The 16132-nt window shown below is 39.4% G+C and overlaps 1 protein-coding gene across 2 annotated transcripts in view; it reads right to left on the bottom strand.

The window, feature by feature from the left end:
- The window catches only part of abcc3 (ATP-binding cassette, sub-family C (CFTR/MRP), member 3), an 82448-nt gene that overhangs the window by 55234 nt on the left and 11082 nt on the right, over nucleotides 1-16132 (bottom strand). For both annotated transcript variants that reach the window (XM_033612279.2, XM_033612278.2), the window contains exons 2-3: nucleotides 3525-3701; nucleotides 2067-2192 (exon numbers count right to left, since the gene is read on the bottom strand). In XM_033612279.2, the coding sequence (XP_033468170.2) occupies nucleotides 2067-2192; nucleotides 3525-3701 (303 nt within the window). The remainder of the gene's footprint in view (nucleotides 1-2066; nucleotides 2193-3524; nucleotides 3702-16132) is intronic.

Below are 16132 nucleotides of genomic sequence, written 5' to 3'. Positions count from 1 at the left end.
ATTTTCTGCGTATATGTGTACATTTTCACAACTGAGAACACTACAAAAGAACAAAGCCCCTTTGGCTATAAAAAACAAAACAGACATTCAGTGGGTCCACAAAATTAGTCTCCCATTCATTGTCTATGGAGCAGCTCCAGACTTTACACCCGATGACATCACAAGTTTGAAACTTACCTGTCTGGTTTCTGGCTTTGAGAGAGAGGAGCTCATGTTCACAAATACTGATTGAACTTTCCAAGGCCATGGAAATAACATACTGGAATTCCTAATTAAAAGTTCATTGCTCTTTAAAAGGGCTTTCTTGCATTACTATGCTATTCTGTTATCAATATATCAGTGACTTAAAATAGTCTAAGAATCACAATGTTATTGTTTATCACAATTACTTATGGGACAATATATTGTGACAGACCTTATTTCAGCCATACACAGGGTGACTAAAAACACTGGCATGTCTCTGACAGGAAATGATGGCAGTCTATTGACAAGACAAACCGTGTGTCCTAAATTCGTAATATATACTGACTGTAAGCAGGTGTGTGTGGTGTGTTCACCCTGGAAAAGTGTCAAAACCAGGTATACTCAAACCAAACAGACTGTGTACTAAATATGCATGATTTCTTCATGTGGTGTTGATGGACATTCTTCTTCCATATGCTTATGCATATACAATGTAAAGAGGAAATGGAGGGGGTGCCAACAGCTGGAAAAAATAAATTGTGACTGGTGGTGAGACGGCTCCACAAAGATCAAGAAAAATCTCTTTGCAAAGTTTAATTGGCAGTGACATTACAAAGGTCCTGTTTAACTGATAACTGATGTTGCACAGAGTGATTTCCTGTTAGTATATAATCGTAAAGTATGTTGATGTTTTATTTTATTGTATTTTAGTAACTGTTAAAACAGTAAAACATGATGATGAGTATGCAGTGCTGTAGAGAATTAGTATGTAGTATGGATTTGGGACACACCATAAGAGGCTACAGCTCACTAAGACACAGCAGTGCCAGCTAATTGCTCACAATGACAACACTAATGCATGCACATTGATTATATATCTGTGGAAGTACAGACTGTGTTCTCACTGCATATGAACCTAACCAGTGTGACTGGAACTGATCACCTTGTTAAGGTGGTATTGGGTTTAAAAAAAACTTTATCAACGCTGACACAGACTTGTCAGCCAGTGTAAAAGTGCTGTAAGAATGCACTGACACTAGTTCCTCAAATAATTTTCTCCAATGAGCAATTATATGCAAACAGTTACAACAACAGGATTGGATGGAACAGGAACATGGTAAAAAGTATCTCTATTACCACAGCCTCTGGTTAGGTGTAGAGTAGGGCTGCACAGTTCTTGATAAAACAAGAATCACATTTATTTTTTTGTAAGGATTGAGATGAGGATTTTTCAGGGAAAGAGTATTTTTTTCCTGTAATCAAGACAAATTATTGCCGTTTGCACAATTGCCTTTCCTGTCTGTAAATGTATAAACAAAAAATATTAAAATACCAACACTGTCAGAAACATACCTCCACATATGAATATAAAAATCAATTGCTATACCTAAATATCTATCCATTTACATCCCCATCAACCCCAGGTAGTACAAATGGTTTCTTAGAGATGCAGGCTATGCATTGCTTTAAATGTCACATGCACTTATGACTAAAATGAATCAGATGAGAGCTGATGGAAGTAGCCTTCAACAACTGCTTCACTTTCCACACATAGCAGTAGAGTTGAGAGGAAGTATTGATTCATACTAACCTAAGTCACTTGCTATTGAGTTAGGACTGTTTAAAATAATTTGCACCAAAAAAATAACAAACAGGATCTTGCAACAGGCAATTAATACCAAAAAGAAACAGAACTTTGTGTATGCTACTTCTGCTAAATTTAAAACAGCATCAACTGTCTGATGGTGTAATTTGTCGGACATTGACGACACTGCAGAGGCAAACAGCTTTTTAAAAAAACGTTAACAGTGCAGCATAGGTGATAAAGCACATTTTAAAATAGAAGCCTGCAGTTGCCTGTTTTTGGATGGACATTTCCTCACCATGGTCATGCCGAGAACCAGCGGGGTGACAAAGTAAATGGGTGGCTGAGTGTGGCCCTGCCGCAGCTCGTGGAATGTGTAGAAGAGATCTGTCCAACACACTATCCATAACAACAAGCCCAACACCTGAGAGCAGACAGAGAGAGAGAAATTAGAAAAAGTGAAGACATTAAATACTTAAAAAACAGAGGGAAGTAAGGGAAATGAATAACTGGCTGGTAACCTATGTAAACATTAGGGGGTGGGGGAACGCCAGTGGCTAGTTCTGTGCTCATTGTTCAGGAGTTAATGACTTACGATTTGATTGAAAATAAAATCAAACTGTGCTAAGTCAGTATATTTATCCTGGGTGTTTTTTTTTCTGACTTTTGTACTTAAAGTTCGTAGCAGCTATAATTTCATGAACAAAACTTAGGACATATAGATTTTTGATAATAAAAACTATGATTGATTGATTGATGTACAGAATGTTTCGTTTTCATTGACAAAACGAGACGGCACTAAAATGTTATTGGTGGGCTACTGGACATTCAAAATGAGATGAGGAGAAATATTATGAAATGTATTAGATAAGGAAGTCAAGAACGGCCAAGCTTGCAATTATTGTCTAATGCCGTATGATTGGTATGAGCTCGGAGTGCCAATGGTTGAGAAACACCGGTAAATAGTCAGTGCCAGGACACCTTGCGAGCCTGTGAAACACTCATACCGGAGCAACACCTGCCATATGCAACTGTGGATTTGTAGAGTTTGTTGGTTGCTGCGGTGGCTGTTAGCCGCTAGCTCCGCTTATTAGCTGCTGAACAGCAGCACAGAGAGCAGCCACCAACCGACAGACGAAATCCAGTTTTAGCCACAGACTCTGTGAAAGGACATGAGTTAAAACCTCCAGACTAACATGTTGTAGATTTAGAAAGAATTCAGGTTAAACCTATTTTTCTGCATCTTTACAGTGAGCTTAATAAGGCAGTCACTTGTATTAGCCTAACTAAATTAGTTTAAAGAGGAAAAACATTTTGACCATAAGTAATGACTAAAGGGTGACTAAAATGTAATGACTTTTCATCAGCTAAAACTGGACTTAAAAGTTTTAAGTTGTCATCGACTAAAACTATGTAGGATAAATACAACTAAAATGTGACTAAAAGTAATGAGCAAAAGTGCAACACAAATATCAAAGTTTACAGCATGTGTCCGTGCAACGTTGCATCTCAAATGTCAATCAGCTGCCCACCATCAAGTCTGAAGCTTGACTCTGTTTTTACAAACAAGCAAAAATGCCAAAAAAATCTTCTTTTGAATTGTTAATCATGTATGGCTGCAGCTTTGTTATAATTTTAAGTGAGGAAAATCCCAATTTCAGGTCAACTTTAAGGTTTCAATAACTGTTTTAGAGCCAGCCAATGAAGTACTAATTGACCAGCTGTACTCATAAACTATTATGAAGTCCCATCTCACCGTTTTGATTCTGTTCATAATGGACATCATGATGTAGCCTTTGTTGTTCCTCTTGAGATAGAAGAGGTAGATGGGGCTGACAACCCAAAGGTAGATGCACGGCAGCCATGCCAGGACAGTAAGCTGAAAACAGTCTGAGAGGTCAGGCTGATCTGTGTTGAGCGTCTGACTGGCGTCCTGTGGAGACACACAACATGGAAAATGGCACTTTAGTTTACACTCCTTAATCTCTTATCAAACAACCCCAAAGAGTGCTATCTACACCTTCTCACTGACCAGCTGAGATTGTGACTCAGACACACACTTTAAACAGTGTACACATGCATCTTCACACCTCCAACACCCACACAAACACACCACCACAACTTCATCCGACCAGATGTTTTCCTGAAGTGAAATCTGTAAACACTTTGACAATATTTACAAGTCTCCATGGTCAGAGGGCACGAAACATGATGTGAAAGAGTTCTTCACATTAGAAACTTGGCTGACACCCCTCAGTGCACAAACATACTTACTTTACATTCCAAGATTAGCGGCTTTACAACCAACCTCTGAGATGCAAGTTAAAGGTCAGAGCCACAGCAGCCTGGCGACATTCCTCTAACTACAGAATATTTATTAAGCAGGAATGTAAGTGTGTGGCGGCTGTGGCTCAGGAGATAGAGCAGGTCATCCACTAATCTGAAGATCGGCAGTTTGATCCCTTGCTCCTCCAGTCTGCATGTTGAAATATCTGTGGGCGAAATACTGAACCCCAGATTGCTCCTGAAGGCTGCGCATGTCATTGTTTAACTGATGAGCAGGTGGCATCTTGTATGGTGGCCTCTTACAAGATTTGGGACAATCTACCCAGATACGTGAACGCAAAAAACAGAGGGGTAAATACTAAGTGGTAGTGGCAAGGGGTGTATTAGGATTGAGCGTAAACAGGAGTGTTCAGCCTGTCGCCTGCAGCGATTTATCTAACTGCTCATTGTCAAAAGATGCGGAAAATGACTGTTGTCTTGTTTTTTAGACAGTATTGACATTGATTCTGAATATAAAAATATTCAGAATCATTATCTATCCATATCTATCCATCTATGGATATTTTGGACAACACTGGTACCAGTGATAATCTCAAGAACGTGGACTTCATGAGTTTGTTAAACACAAACCTAAGGAACCAAGGTGGGGTTGAACTTTCCATAATGCTATAGTGTAATGAGGGCTATAAGAGGAGGTGTAGCTACGATATTGGTATTTTGCAAGCTAAGTTTCACTTTCACTTCAACTCACCAGAGCTGACGATCGGGACCAAAGTTTATCTAACATTAACAAGACATTATTAGCTGTTGAGGGGCGTGGTTAATTAGGCAAAGGTGTAGAGTTACATCAAAGCCATTTTAAGGCCCGAATCAGACGTATTTTAGCAGCCTGTGGCAGCTTTTGTAATGGTTTTCAATGAGAGTGAAGTGTTTTGCTTACTGTTAAGTGCCTCACATTTTTACGACTTATGTGCCCCGCATTTTTTGCAAGAGCGCCCTGAATTCCCCAAGTTGAGAAATCTTCAAATCAGAGCGGAAAAAGCGCCCAACATCATTGCTCTTTTTCCCATTGTCCAATCAGATGAATCGAAAGGCCGGCCTTCTGTAGACGCGATGACAACAAGCGGTACTGTACATAGTGTGTGCGAAGCTGACATTCGCTTGCTTTCAGCGACATCCGAGGCAAGCTGCAAAACATATCTGAAACTGTTGCCTCAATTGCTTTCTAACATTTCACCAAAAATAATTAGGCCTGACGATTCAAAGCAGATTGTCAAATTGTCCCTGACTCATCTTAAAATAAGCCTTGAACCGACCATCATCTAGGCAAAGCCTCTGGACAAGCCAGTGGTCCTCACTGTGATTTCTCCTCTTTCCATGGGACTCATGCACCCACACAGATCGGATCAGTTTACATCCATGTCTGTGAAAACATGGATGCTTCACACACATCTTCAACCCAGCAGCACAGAAGATCTATACAATCAGCACAGTTTCAAGGTGGACACCCAAGATTAGAGTCATCAGCTCAGTATCGGTGTTCCCTTTTGTTTGTGAGATATGGCGTTGAATAATTGCCAGAAAAGTGTTTTTGCAGAACATTATAATGTGACAGCGAAGGTGACCTTTGACCTTTTGGATATACAATGTCAGCACTTCATACCTTCATTATTTTCTCAATTTGTGTGAAATACTGTTATAATTTCCATATAAATTCTGAAGTTAAGGACAAAAAAAATTGGTGTTGTCACAGTGACCTTGAACTTTGACCATCAAATTCTAATCAGTTCATTTTTGAGTCCAACTGCACGTTTGTGCCAAATTTGACAAAAATTCTCTTAAGGGTTTCATGGGATATTTCATTCACAAAAATGAGACAATCTCACGGTGACCTTGACCTTTAACCTACAACCAATAAAATCTAATTACTCAATTGCTGAGTCCAAGTGGACGTTCTGCCAAATTTGATTGAAATCCTTAAGGCATTTTTGTGATATTGCATTTCCAAGAATGAGACGGATATACGGACAACCAGAAAACATACTGCCTTTGCCAACAGCTATCACATGAAAAAATGCTAACAGGCAATTTTGGAAACAGAGATTAGTTTTTAGGGGTTAATCAATGCCCAGAGAAGGGCTTTACACAACAATATTTAAAGCAACAGCAAGCGGTGTCCTGCATCAAGTACAGGTTTATCTGTGACACAAGCAAAGTGCGAACATGCCCTAACTTTTTAGGCCACTTCTGTTGATTACACACTCTTAAAAATAATAACAAAAGCATGGAGGGACCTGAAAACATGGCCATAGGTTTTTAAAGGTTAAGGAACTTCTCTAAGACAAGGTCTGCATGTGATGATGTGTGAATGTTAAATTTTTCCACATCATTGTATTTAAACAATATGATTCATTTATTTTGCTACCGAAGAACAATAACTGAGTAATCCAGGGGACATCCGCAGGAGAAAGGTAAAGTAAACATGAATCCTAGTGAGATACAGCCCTGACACAGCGGTTATCGTGCTCCCCTTGTCAAACACAGTTGAAGGCCCACCCACAGATGGAACCAAGATAAACACAGCTGCCAGCCTCCGACTCTCCACACACCACCACACCCATCTGCTGAAGCATGCGTGCACGGCTAAGTGTGTGTGAGAAAAGTGTTGCGGTGGTAAAGAGGTGACGGGTAATTGCTCAAGCTGCTGTGTGTGGAGGGCAGCTGTAAAGTGTCCATCTCTGCTTCATAAGTTCTGTCATTCTGGCACATGGGCTCTAAACACATAGTGTGTTGAGCTGCTGGTATCATCACTCTTCTTCACAGGAAGGGTTTCACAGACCACAGGCAAAAAGCTTCTGTTATTTATGACCTTTGAATTTTACATCTTGTAAAAATCTTCTAGATATTTTCCTCATGTCTGTCACACACCCGGAACACATCTTTAAGCTTTACCACAAAAATGCACTCTAGTTCCTATAATGACTCAACAAAAAATTGAATAAACACTTGCAGCAGATATAAACATATTGTTATTCTATTGGACTTTTCCATTTTAGCAAGTGTCTGTGCTTCCAAACGGTACATCTAACTGAAATCCCAGGGAGGAAATACAACATAATTAATTCTATAAAGTAGGGTTTGTTGTTCATTTAACAATTGAACTCTTTAGTTTTCTTTTAAAGGAATAGTTTGATGCACTTTTACCACTCTATTGTTCATGCAGTAAACATGAGGTTACCACCAGCAGCTGGGTAGCTTAGCATAAACAACGGAAAGGAGGAAACAGCTAGCCTCGCTCTGTTACAGAGTAACAAAATCCACCTGTTAGCTCCTCCAAAGGCTTAGTCCCTAGAAAAACCCTAGTATTAGGGCTACAAATTCTGTTTTTATTAGTATTTATGTGAGGGGTTATCTTTTGTCCGGGTGCAGTAGTCTTATTTAGTAGCTTATTAGCAGACACCAGTTTTAAGACACCTAAGGCTTCACATTTCACAAGTGGGGTTGTTAACTGACGCATTCCATGTTGTAGGACAAACATGAAAGTCTCTTAAGCTTGTGTTCATTACAGACCTTATCTCAGGCATCTAACCAAAAAACAATTCAAAAAACCCACTGTCTTCAAGACAAGGGAACCAGGAGTGATACAGTAAATGCTAACTAATTTCCGTGTTTTAGGACTCATTCCTGCACAACTCTATAGTCTTTCAGGTGTTTGACAAATGTTAGCCTAGCTATGATGCTAACTGGCACTATGAACTAAACAGATCCGGGAGGAAATATTAGCAGTTTTATGAACGTAGCACCAGTTTGCATAATGTTAGCATTTAGCAAATGCCTGGACAGGTACAGACCGAATCATAGTGACATTGCACTTACAACAACAATCACTTCCGGGTAGACAACTGACAATTGATTTGAATTGTGGAGATATGTGAAATTGGCAAACTTGTTGATTTCTGTTGTCATTTTCAGCCGTTACTGGGACGTTTATAGACATATAGTTAAACACGTTAGTCCGACATATCTGACATTTCTGCTGTGCTTTTTTTTAATGTATTGGGTTGCCTTACTATTTCATAAACCAAATCTACAAGCACTGAAGCTAAGCAATTTACTGCTGTGGATGAGTGCTGCAGCAAAACAATATTTTAGCCACCTAAAAAGACCCACTTCAAAGAAATCAGTATCAGTTGAAGTATAAGCTATATTTCATCACTGTACACACACTAACCAATCAAGACAGCGGTAGGCCAGCAACTCCTGTTTTCTGTTAAGTAAATTCACTGTTTTTAAAGTGGTTAAAATATCTTAAAAATGGTGTACTTTTACACTGATATTGATCTTTATAGGTCAGTCTTTTTTTTGTAAAGGTGGCTAACTAGAATTACGGCCACACAGTTGTATACCTCAGTGCACCAGTCAAGTTGAACTTGCAGTCTACATCCATGTCTTTGAAAGCATATACGCTTAACATACATCTTCCTCCAAGCAGCACAGAAGATCTATACAATCAGCACAATTTCACACCCAGTTTAGTGTCACCAATTCAGTATGCCCCTAAATATCTCCCCCCTCAGTGTCTGAGATACAATGTTGAGTAATGGCCAGAAAAGAGTTTTTGTAGAACATTTATGATGTCACAGTGAAGTTGACCTTTGTACGTATGAATACTTGAGTGATGGCCAAACACTTGTTCTGTGAGGTCACAGTGACCTTTGACCACCAAATTCTAAGCAGTTCATGCTAGAATCCCAGTGGACGTTTGTGCCAAATTTGAGAAACTCCCTCAAGGACTTCTTGAGATATTGCATTCACGAGAATGAGACGAACGCTAGGTCACGGTAACCTTGAACTTTGACCACGAAAAACTAATCAGTTCATCCTTGAGTCCAATTAAAATTTGGGGCAAATCTGAGAAAAATTCTTTCAAGGTGTTCTTCAGATATCCTGTTCAAGAGAGTGAGATAGATGCAAGTTCACAGTTAACTTGACCTTTGACCTATGACCACAAAATCTAATCAGTTCACCCTTGAGTCCAAGTGGACGTTTGTGCTACATTTGAAGAAATTCCCTCAACGCATTTTTAAGATATCGCCTTCACGAGAATGGGACAGACTGACGGACAATCCAAAAACATAATGCTTCTGGCCAGTATTGCCAGCACAGGGGCATAAAAACTAACCAATTAATACTAAATACTAGGTTTGAACGATATTGGAAAAAACTGACACTGCCATTTTATTTTATTTTTTTGCAATATACTGTATATTGCGATATCAAAAAATACAAGAATTTTCACCAGATGACTTGAATAGCTCTATTTGGAAAGAATTAGGTTGACTCACCATGACACTGTTGTATATAATACCCTTCTATTCATCCAGGCAAGTTAATTTTATTTAATTTTAACAGATTCATCATCAGTCCTTTAAGGTTACCTGTCCTATTGAACATGTCTATACCTTGTCCTTTTATTAAACAAACTAAATAGCCTTATGTTATTTATATTATGTCATTTCTGTCTCTCCTCTGCTCTCTGTATACGCACACACACACACACACACTCACACACTCACACACACGTGTGAACACACACACACACACACACACACACACACACACACAGGTGAGCACACTACAGCAAAAGTATACGTGTTCTAAAAAAAGAGAAAACATCACATGTCCTGTGATGTGACTATCGCACATGCACACATCGCGATGGCGATGTTCAAACGATATATCGTGCAGCCCTACTGAGTATGTTCAACCCTATTTCATTTTATGAACGTGATTTGTGTTTGGTTTTTTTTGTTTACTCTTAAGTTATTGAAAACATATATTGTGATTCAGTCTATAGCCAATTAGAGGCAGAGTAGGAGCGGGTATTTCCACAAGGCATACTGGGTAGGTGTGCCCAGCCAGTCAGTTTAGTCTTTCAACTGAACTCTCAGCTTCAGTTCAATTTTTGCCTAATTATAACACAAGTACCTACTAAGTGAAGATCTACCTATCACTAAATTATAACAGGCTGCACCACACAAACTTGTTCCAATGTAAAGATGAGTGGTAAGTAAATATTAACACAGAGTAACTGCTACATGTAAGTGTTGCATAGCTATCTGACTGTTAGCTTGCTAATATCTAACTTATACAGTATGTGTACCAGTATATAGTCAGGAGTAATGGGAGCTAATGGTCAACACATTTTAGCTAGTTTTGAACTAGATAAAATAATGCTTAATAATGCAATCAACTGGGAAGATTTTAAAATATCCTTTACAAAAATAACACAACATACCTCAAATTACAAAACATTATGCTAATGTTTGACTAAATGACCAAATAACGTCAGCTAGATTAAAATAATCAGATATTTTCTACTCATTCTAAACAATATAAATACTACTGATTCTAAAAACACTTATTTCTCCATGTATGCAGATATAAATAAAACAAAGTCATAGCTTCAACCCCTCACATAACCGCATGTAAAAGCCAAGTTGTTATTTTTACACTTTGATGTTTATACAGATTACAAACACAAGATATAATAGGGAGTAAACTATTTTGATAATTGATTTATTGTTTTACAAAATGTCAAAGTTTTGGTGGCTTCAGTTTAACCTGAGAAACAACAGTGGAGCCAAACAGAGCATACTGATGGTCTATTCTTATTACTGGCTTTTGCCTCTGCTATAATATCTGTGAAATAATGGCTTATGCAGTGTTTGCATTGCAAATGTGCCCTCAGGACAACTAATATGTCCTCCATTCCCACATTTCTCCTTCCCTCATGCCAGCCTGAGCAGCCAACAGCACATTGTTTGTTTTCATACCGTATGTAACACACATCCCTATCTCAGTGGGCCTGGAACCGAGTGCTGAAAAGTAAATGTCAAATTTAAAAGCATTCAGGTATCTCCAATGCACACTGGGGAAAAGGCAGTGAGCAATACCATGTTTAATAACTAACCATACCAGACAAGGAGTTTTTTCTTTGCTCACACACATCACATTAATACTTATCTTGGTAACAAAGGCAGTGAATGTACATAAAACGTGGTTTAATTAGTTTCTGCTAGCTGCTGGCTCGCCTTTCAAATAAAACATTCATGTGAGCATATAAGAGATTGTGGAAAATATTTTAATGTTCGTTAATAGATACTAACAATCGTTTTCTTTTGAAAGTAAAAGAAGAGATTGTTTTCATGGATGAAAGGAGAAAAAAGGCTATGATTTGTTAGCTATTTGGTTGCTATGAAAGCATGTGGTTCTTGCATAAACTCACTCCCTTTTGAAATATTTCATCTGATACGGAGGCTGGTTTCTCCATCAGGGCTTATCAAAGCCGTGGCCTGAACATGATTAAGCTTACCAATACAATCTGACACAGAATCTGAAACGATTAATATTGTTAAACAAGCCAATTGATAATGAGTATTTGTAATCCAAACACACAAACCTTAACAGTCAATTCGCTGACTGCAAGAAGCATATAAACAAAATTAAAAATGACAATTAGCAGTTATAAAAAGGCATCAGAAATTACAATGATTTTATCACAAAGTAAACTTTTACAGATGTTTATCATGGAAAAGATGAGGAAAACTGCTCTGAACAGACTGCAGCACTTGCTAAATCCAGAATGGTCGGCCTTTATTCCATTTCACAGACTTGGTTCAGGCAGTTTTCACTACATTGAAACCTGACACCTGAAACTTAAACAAAAAGTGACATGAAAAGGGTGCGGCACTTTGCAGTATCAGCCAGCCAGTAGAGGCTTACACAGACAGAGTGAGTAAGTTAAAACCTAATACTAACAGAGCAGGGAGTCCAAAACAAATCAACTTTAGAAGATGAAGCAGAGAGAGCTAACCTGCATGTCAGGCATTTCCCACCCTTGTGACTCTCATCACTCACTGGGATTGTTGCATAGCATCTAGTTATTATCGAAGGATGGTTTTAGAGCTGCCGGGATCTGATTTCATAAACACAAAGTTACATTAATTATCAGTGCTAATGAGCATGAACTGAATCAATGTTAATAGAAGAGAGTTTCCACACAGCTGTCATATCATTTACAGTCCATAGCAGCGTGGTTTGAGAGCCTTGTGGTTGTATGCCTCCGCAAACCAGTCAGGTTGCATTTTAAGTGTACATCCATGTCTGTCCAGACTCATGTAGCCATGACAGTTGACTATGCTTTAAATATCAATGTTGCTGCAAAGAAGCTACAAATTCTAATGCATGGATGCTTCACACACATCCTCAACCAGACAGCATAGAAGATCCAAACAATCAGCACAGCTTCAAGGCTGACACCCAAGATTAGTGTCACAAGTTCAGTATCCCACAAAAGTTACTAAAATATGACACTGAATAATGGCCAGAGAGTTTGGCCAGAGTTTTTGCAGAACAACTTGATGTCACAGTACTTTGACCTTTTGGATTTAAATTGTCAGTACTTCACTGTTTTATTCTAGTAGACATTGTGTGAAACTTTGTCATAATTAGCATATGAATGCTTGAAGTATGCCCAAAAATGGGTTTTGTGAGGTCACAGTGAACAGACCACCAAAAACACAATGCCTCTGGCCATGGCTATTGTCGGCACAGATGCTTAAAAGTTGTCAGTTTGCTTTTCTTCCAGGGTTAGGCCCTTAAAGGGCCAGTGTGTAAAATGGGTTGTAAACAGTGACATCAGTGGTCAAATTCTAGATTGCAGGGCTCACTCGCTCACCCCTCCCGTCGGGTAAATGACGGTGGCCTCGTAGGGACAAAAAGCCTTGCGCAGACACGAGTTTTTCAGGAGTAGGTCTATCTAGCGACGAGGTAAATGTTTATTTAGAAATCTAAACCATGTTACGATATTGTAATGGATCCCTCACGAGCAGGAGACCAGAGTAGCGTTCGGGAAAAAGGCCAGTTTATTTGAGCACTCCAAAAACTCCGGTAGCACTCCAGGGGGTAAAAGACTCCGTCCCAAACTCTGACTCTTCTAGCGTAAAACACACACAGTTCATACACACATACTCGTTTACAGTACCTAGCGGGTACCCCCTCCTCTCTGTGCTCCACCAATCTCCAGCCCGCACACTGACTGACAGCGTAGCCGGTAAACAGAGCTCAGCTGTTTATTTAGCCTAGCAATATCTCCGGACTATAGTAGCTGCAATGGACGACTTTGAACGTGATTTTGAAGAGTTTCTTGTAGCGGACACAGATCCAGAGCCATACCTGTTTGAGCCGGAGCATACAGATGAGGAACTTGGATGCTGAGCGGGCGAGAAGAGAGGCTGAATCCTCCGCTCCCATTTTGCTGCACAGAATGGGATTCGGTGCTACCATCGTTGGGGAGATATATCATCAAAGAAAAGCGCCGCAGAGAGTGCATCACAAGGAGTGAAGTTGCGTCTTCTTTTCCTCGCAGATGACGGTTCGGGTTCATTCTCTCCTGTTGCGTGGTAAGTGTGGTCCATTCGCAAACTTTATAACTAAAAAAACTTTTCACTACTCTCTCGACGAACTACTAACACTCCCTGCTGTTTCCTCCTCCTTTTTCCTTCCTTCCGCTGTCTTCATTGGTTTATTTATACACGCAAATCTCTGGCTGGCTGGATTGTCCGCTCGGGCTGCCTTACATACATGGCAGTGCAAGATGGCGACCTCTCTAAAGCAAGGCCCTTGCTATATATATATATATATATATATATATATATATATATATATAAATAAAAGCATAATTATAAGGCTACGAAAACCAAACGAATTTTATTTTATAGAGATTATACACTTATATAAACATATTAATGGGTAGAAGATTCAGATTCAGATTTGACAATAAACCATGCCAAATATTACACACTGGCCCTTTAAAAGAAACTAATGGGTTAAATTTAAAGATTAACGGGAAACGTACTGAACAGGTTTCAGAAATTATATATATATATCAGCCTTGTATTAGATTCCCATCTAAAATTTGAAAAGCATGTTAAAATGGTGAGCAAGGTTGCAAGGTTCCTTTAAGATTAGTGCATACAGGGTTTTTAAACATAGGAACACCCATTGTGAATATGCAACAGACTCCTTTCCCATTGTCTGTAGTATGCCTTTCTGTTTTTGTTTTTTTCCTGGGTTGTCACATTCAACGTCAGTAAACAGTAGAAAGCAGCATGGAGGTCAGTACAAATGTTACAGTAGTTACTTATGGTTTATAATTGTTACTTTACGTTTAACCTATATTTATAATATTTTTAATGTGTACTTTGCTGTCAGCCATTTTAAAGCCAGCCTCTATTGAGAAAAACATTATTTGACATTCCTAAAGAGGGGTCCATGTCATTGGTCCGACAGCCCATTGGTCCGACATCCCATTAGTCCGACTGTCCGCGGTGCTGAACGGCTCCCAGCGGGCGTATTTCTACTTTGATGGTGCGCCGCGACCAGCTCTGGGTCAGCTGGGAAAGGCTTGAGGCGAAGCAGGCTCATGGCTTATGTGTTTGTCACTTTCTTTTTCATTTTAACCCACACCATGATCTCCTAACCAAGTGGTTTTTGTGCCTAAACCTAACCAGACCTTAACCACAGGGCATCATGATGATTTCGGAACAGACTTCGGAACAATGGGTTTAATATGGTCGGAACAATGGGCTGTCGGACCAATGGGCAGTTCCCCGTAAAGAGCGGAGCTGCTGGTCTACTACTGCCTCGAGAAGTTATTTTGTTTGTGTTGGTGTGCTGTTGTACATTTAAAAGGGTGAGTCAGGACTCTCCAAAGTCCCACAACAACACAAACGAACTAATTGACTATAGCAGCAACAGACCAGCAGCTCACGTTCAGTAAGCTAACATGACTGTTTTTATCAATGGTGTCTGATGGTTTTGACAAGAGCATAGATGGGGAACTGAAGTTGCTAACGGCTTCCCCGTCAGAACACGCTGTCTGACAGAAAAATGAAGCTGTGAAAATACTGCCAATGATTTTCTCTGTGATCCCCACGGCTATTCCAGATGTCACATGTGTGAGCCCACAACATGGACTTGCCATATGGCCGGCAGAGATTTCCTGGAAACATGTGCAGTGAACCATTTTCGATTCATGTCATGTCAGAAAATGATATAGAACTATACAGTAAGTGGCCATTATGGAGAATAATTGACTGAGACAACATTAGTGGTAAAGCCTTTGGCAGCAAGCTGGTGCCAGGTCAAAAACTATTTGGTAAATCACACAGACAAAAATTAAATTGAACATTTATACATAACTCAGTGATTGATACATTTCTACAGGACTCGGTCAGGAAACATTAACTGATTCCACACTGAGACAGTCAGAGCTGATTTGTACTCCACCCATTTAGCATTGCGCTCCAGGAACACTGTCAGGCTCACAATGAGACAGGTTTTCAAAAATGATTAAAATTGATGCACCAGAACCAGAGACATTGTTGTTTTTATTGCACACATTCTTCCATGTCGAAACCTGAGCCTACATTTCCAACAATGCAACTTGACTGGCAAGAGTTTGTTTGGAGATTCAGGTGTAGCAGCTAATGTAGCCTCAAGCATCTAGCCTCAGGCAGAGAGGAGGAGTAGGAAGTCTGGTACTCCACATCTCCAGATTTTTTTCTTTCATTTTAGAGCTTTATCCTGCTCTGCAATTCTGCTGAGCTTTTAAGCATGTTTTAGCTCACTGTTTTGGTTTTACAGCACATTTACTATGCGGCATATTCTAAGCTAGATAGATAGTGAATATTTGACTTGGGTCTCCCCAATTGGCTGTTGGCTATCTCCCCAGCTGGATTTCAGTCTAATGCAAATACAAGGTGTAAAACTTGTACAGAGAACACTGACCACAGTTGAGATTTTTCTTTTGTCTATTTATTCCTTTTCCATTGTCAGCTAAAACACTGACAAAATGTTTAAACCATCTGCCCAAAGAGTTTGACATGCTGCCGAATCTACCTCAGATTTGTTCAATGTCCACTGTTTAGCGAGTGTATGTCATGATGTGAAGTGACTGTTCAGACAATAAATAATAGTTTAAACCACAATTAACTGTCTGGTGTCTTCAACTTT

The sequence above is a fragment of the Epinephelus lanceolatus genome, chromosome 21, assembly GCF_041903045.1.
Source record: "Epinephelus lanceolatus isolate andai-2023 chromosome 21, ASM4190304v1, whole genome shotgun sequence".
NCBI classification, from domain to species: Eukaryota; Metazoa; Chordata; class Actinopteri; order Perciformes; family Serranidae; genus Epinephelus; species Epinephelus lanceolatus.
This window is presented reverse-complemented; position numbering and strand designations above follow the sequence as displayed.